Source organism: Electrona antarctica, assembly GCF_951216825.1.
Source record: "Electrona antarctica genome assembly, chromosome: 9".
In the NCBI taxonomy this organism is placed as follows: Eukaryota; Metazoa; Chordata; class Actinopteri; order Myctophiformes; family Myctophidae; genus Electrona; species Electrona antarctica.
The window spans coordinates 55,304,723-55,310,024 of record NC_136790.1 but is presented as its reverse complement, the minus strand read 5'-3'; the positions used below and the strand labels follow the sequence as shown (position 1 = coordinate 55,310,024).

Sequence of the window (5,302 nt, the reverse complement as noted above, 5' to 3'; positions counted from 1 at the left end):
CATTTAGTCGACTAGTATATCCACTAGTCGACCTTGTTAGTACTAGTTGACTATAGTTGATAATAAAAAAGGCGTTTTTGTAGGCCTCAAGATCAGCTATATGCAGATTATAGTCTAGCATATAGGTTTTTTAAGGTTTTTTTTTTACATAATAGGTAGTTAAACAACTAGTCGACTAATAAACTAGGCAACTAGTAAAAATCGCTAGAAGTGAAAGCCCTAGTGCGTGCGTGCATGCGTGTCTGGGTGTGTGTGTGTGTACGTGTGTGCGTGCGTGCGTGCGTGCGTGCGTGCGTGCGTGCGTGCGTGCGTGCGTGCGTGCGTGCGTGCGTGCGGCGTGCGTGCATGTGTGTCTGTGTGTGTGTGTGTGTACGTGCGTGCGTGCGTGCATGTGTGTGTGTGTGTGTCTGTGTGTGTGTGTGTGTGTGGGGGTTAACCTGTTGTTTGCCGCAGATCTTCACACAGGCTGATGTGAGGAAAACGAAGCATTGCCTTCCATCTCTTGCTCTTTCCTCTCCTGGCTCCTCCCCCGCCTGAAAGAAAACATTATGTTGTTTTTATAATTAACCCATTTTGACCTGAGATCGATTCTAAAAAAAATTCTTCTGAATCCTGACAGTTTTCTGAAAAGCCCTCATGTTTCTGTGTCAGTGGTTCTCAAACATTTTCATATCAAGGACCCCCAGAATGATCTGTATTTGGCCGCCGACCCACATCTGAAAATATGTAGTTCCAGGGACCTCCCCAGACGCAAAGATTTGAGTTGAAAAATATATATTCAAAGATTTGTGCCACATTTTCACGATTTTTCCAAAATAGCAGATATACAAGCTGGTAGATCTGCTATTTTTCAATAGATAAAGCATAACATAATGCTTAAAACAGAGGTTCCCAACCACTGGTACGTGTATACCTGTGCTGGTACGCGGGACATGTCCCACTGGTACGCGAGAAGGGAATCCCAAGTTTTCCCGACCGTGAATCTATAACACTGCGTCACCAGGATTAATGATATGGTCAATGACAATGATGATAATTTGGGGGTCCCAGAGATAGTAATGCCATTAAATGGGGGGTCCGTAGACTAATGCATGTCAAACTGGGGGGTCCTTGAAATTAAACAGGTTGAGAATCACTGCTAGAGTCGTAAAAATCTTCTCTCATGGGGGGTCCCTGGCATATCTTTTAAAATGGGGGTCTGTGGGGCTAATGAGTGTCAATGTGGGGGTCCTGTACATGAGAACGTTTGAGAACCCCCAGTTTTAGCGTGGCCAGCGGTTCAGTTTTAGCGTGGCCAGCGGTTCAGTTTTAGCGTGGCCAGCGGTTCAGTTTTAGCGTGGCCAGCGGTTCAGTTTTAGCGTGACCAGCGGTTCAGTTTTAGCGTGGCCAGCGGTTCAGTTTTAGCGTGGCCAGCGGTTCAGTTTTAGCCTGGCCAGCGGTTCAGTTTTAGCGTGGCCAGCGGTTCAGTTTTAGCGTGGCCAGCGGTTCAGTTTTAGCGTGGCCAGCGGTTCAGTTTTAGCCTGGCCAGCGGTTCAGTTTTAGCGTGGCCAGCGGTTCAGTTTTAGCGTGGCCAGCGGTTCAGTTTTAGCGTGGCCAGCGGTTCAGTTTTAGCGTGGCCAGCGGTTCAGTTTTAGCGTGGCCAGCGGTTCAGTTTTAGCGTGGCCAGCGGTTCAGTTTTAGCGTGGCCAGCGGTTCAGTTTTAGCCTGGCCAGCGGTTCAGTTTTAGCGTGGCCAGCGGTTCAGTTTTAGCCTGGCCAGCGGTTCAGTTTTAGCGTGGCCAGCGGTTCAGTTTTAGCCTGGCCAGCGGTTCAGTTTTAGCGTGGCCAGCGGTTCAGTTTTAGCGTGGCCAGCGGTTCAGTTTTAGCGTGGCCAGCGGTTCAGTTTTAGCCTGGCCAGCGGTTCAGTTTTAGCGTGGCCAGCGGTTCAGTTTTAGCGTGGCCAGCGGTTCAGTTTTAGCGTGGCCAGCGGTTCAGTTTTAGCGTGGCCAGCGGTTCAGTTTTAGCGTGGCCAGCGGTTCAGTTTTAGCGTGGCCAGCGGTTCAGTTTTAGCCTGGCCAGCGGTTCAGGGCAGGAAATGGTGCATTTATATGGGGCATTTATCCAAGTCGCTTTACATAGTGCATTACATTCACACACACACACATTCATACACCGATGGCGGGGGAAACCATGCAAGGCACCAAGCAGCACATCAGGAGTAAGTAGGGGTTCAGTGTCTTGCTCAAGGACACTTCGACACTAACTCTGGGGGAGCCTGGGTTCGAACTGGCAACCTTACGTTTACCATCCAGCCACTCTACCCCTGAGCCACCGCCGCCCCTGGAGCCAGGGGCGCTGCTAAAGATCACACCAGGAGATGATTATATCTAATTTATACATGCATGACAAAAAAGCTGTTAATTGCCTTTAACATTATACTTCTTCTACATTGCATTGTCGTAAGATGCATTCATTTGAATGGACTTTGGATTGGAATGGAATTTGAATGTATCACTTTGGCCTCAAAGTAAACACAAATCACTTTGGCAAACATGCCAAAGTGATTTCTTGGGTTTAACTTGGGTCCTCTTAGCAAACATTGAAAACTGTTAATACAGTATTCTATCAATACAAATAAAAGCTATTATACTGCTGCATGTATGGGTCCGAGACAGTGGGTGAGTGGGTGACAATGTTATCACACGTAAAGAGGAAATTACCTACCTACAGTAGGTTCCATCCTGGAGGCTAATCTTTCCGGTGATAAAATTGCCACCAACGTAATCAAAAAAGTCAACCAAAGAACAAGATTCCTTTACAGGATCTCCTCACTGGTCAACAAAAACACCTTGAAGACCTCAACAGGAGCCCTCGTACAAGGTTTATTTGACTATGCATGCACCTCCTGGTACCACAGCACCTCAAAGGCCCTTAAAGCTAGGCTCCAGACTTCCCAAAACAAACTGGTCAGGCTCTTACTTGGCCTCACCCCCCGAACCCACCTCACCCCTGCCCACTTTGACAGGCTGGAATGGCTTAGGGTCGACGACAGAGTACAGCATCTTGCAATGGGTCTGGTCCACAAGATTCGATACACCACCAAGATACCCATGTACCTGTCTAGATACTTCCTTAATGTTAACGAAGTCCACACCCACAACACCAGAGGGAGTGCAACGAACCATGTACAACCCAGATTCGGCACAAACAAGGGACTAAATTATTTTAGCTCCTATGCCACCAAAATGTGGAAAGCCCTACCAACAGTCATTAAGACATGCAAATCCCTTGACTCCTTCAAAACCGCTCTCAAAGGGCACCTACGGACGGCTGCAACATGGCCCCCGTAAAATCGGAATCCCCCTCCCCCCACTGCCCACTCCTTTTCCCCTCACTGTATGTTTCTTTTTTACCTCCTTTATGATGAATTCCTGTTCTGTTCTTTGACTATAATATAGAAGTGTCTATTTGTACGTCTCTAAATGTTTTTGATGAATTGAACAAGGTGGACCCTCTTGTAAACAAGTGTAATGCTTTATTGGGTCGTCCACTCACAGTTAACAGTCTTTGTATTGAGTTTGTACTTGAAATGTACTGTTACAAACTGTTAATAAATATTTCAATCAATCAATCAATCAATCGACATGGACCCTCACAGTGGAGTCAGTACTGCTGTATGGGGTCGAGACATGGACCCTCACAGGGGAGTCAGTACTGCTGTATGGGGCCGAGACATGGACCCTCACAGGGGAGTCAGTACTGCTGTATGGGGCCGAGACATGGACCCTCACAGTGGAGTCAGTACTGCTGTATGGGGCCGAGACATGGACCCTCACAGTGGAGTCAGTACTGCTGTATGGGGCCGAGACATGGACCCTCACAGTGGAGTCAGTACTGCTGTATGGGGCCGAGACATGGACCCTCACAGTGGAGTCAGTACTGCTGACCCCACAAGAAATGATTTGTGTTAAAATTATTATTTTCTATCGAAGATTATTCACCATTTTCTCAGAAAAATTCACATTTTTTTCTAAATGTTTTGAAAATAGCAGATGTGCAAGCTCACAAGGCATCGCAGGGACCAATGTGATGAGCTTGTAGATTGGCTACAATTCTCAAATGGCCACAGCTATAGGGGGACCCCTGGACATCCCTTCACGGACCCCTTGGCAGGTCCCCGGTCCACACTTTGAGAACCATGCAGTGCAATGAGTGCATTATATTAAATTGTAATAATAAATAATATAGGCTAATGCCTGAACACGCACACACACACACACACACACACACACACACACACACACACACACACACACACAGGGTAACGGTACCTTCTCGTGCCTTCAGCAGAACCGTGTTTGCAACGATGTTCTCCAACTCCATGACGTGTCCGTTAAATAGAGACTAATTAACTCAATTAACTAGTTCAACTATAACTAGCCTCTATAGCTAAAGAAAACCATCAACTATAGTTGAATTATCTTAATAATAACTAGCTGAAACTGACCAGCTGAACTAAACTCACTCAAACCGACAGTTACAGCTCCTGTAGTACGTTTCCTCATCACTGCGTCGCAATAAACACACGCACGCACGCACGCACGCACGCACACACACACACACACACGCGCAGCTTGAGTGCGCGTTCTCGTTTCCTCTTTCCCCTCTTCGGCGTTAGCCACGCCCCCAGTCGTTGCCAAATATGGGCGTCGTCATTAAATATGCACAATGTAAAATGTGACCACACACACACACACACACGCACGCGCGCGCACGCATGCACACGCGCACGCACATACGCATGCGCGCGCACACACACACGCGTCTCTAAATGTTATGATGAATTGAACAAGGTGGAGTCTGGTGGACCCTCTTGTAAACAAGTGTAATGCTTTATGGTGTCGTCCACTCAGTTAACAGTCTTTGTATTGAGTTGTGCTTGAAATGTACTGTAATTCTGCAAACTATCAATACATACTTCAATAAATCAATCAAAAACATTAATAATGTGCAGTAGAGGGTGCCAGAACACTTTGAATGAATCCCATTCCTTCCACCTTTCTGTGATCTCCACCAGGCAAATATTGTTGAAGTTAGTAATCTGATTATTGTCTCCACCAGGCCGAAGGCATGAGGAGAGAGTATGTTTTGCACTCCGTCCGTCTGCAAGTGTCTGCTTATGTATAGCAGAGTGGCTCAGAGCCTCTGCCTGATGGCCTCAAAAGTCTAATATCTCCCCTGGTCCATATAGGGATATCCCTTTGGTCTAGTGGTATAAGATGTTGGACTTTCATGCGGGAGACCCGAGTTCGAATCCCGGGTGT

The 5,302-nt window shown here is 47.0% G+C and overlaps 1 protein-coding gene across 1 annotated transcript in view; it reads right to left on the bottom strand.

The window, feature by feature from the left end:
* grk6 (G protein-coupled receptor kinase 6) overlaps nt 1-4,381 on the bottom strand; it is a gene marked incomplete at its 3' end in the record, with an annotated part of 25,111 nt that extends 20,730 nt beyond the window's left edge. Inside the window, exons 1-2 of the mRNA XM_079510813.1 lie at nt 4,310-4,381; nt 438-533 (exon numbers count right to left, since the gene is read on the bottom strand). Coding sequence (XP_079366939.1) covers nt 438-533; nt 4,310-4,361 — 148 coding nt within the window. The 5' untranslated portion in view covers nt 4,362-4,381. The remainder of the gene's footprint in view (nt 1-437; nt 534-4,309) is intronic.
* Nucleotides 4,382-5,302: the final 921 nt, after the last annotated feature.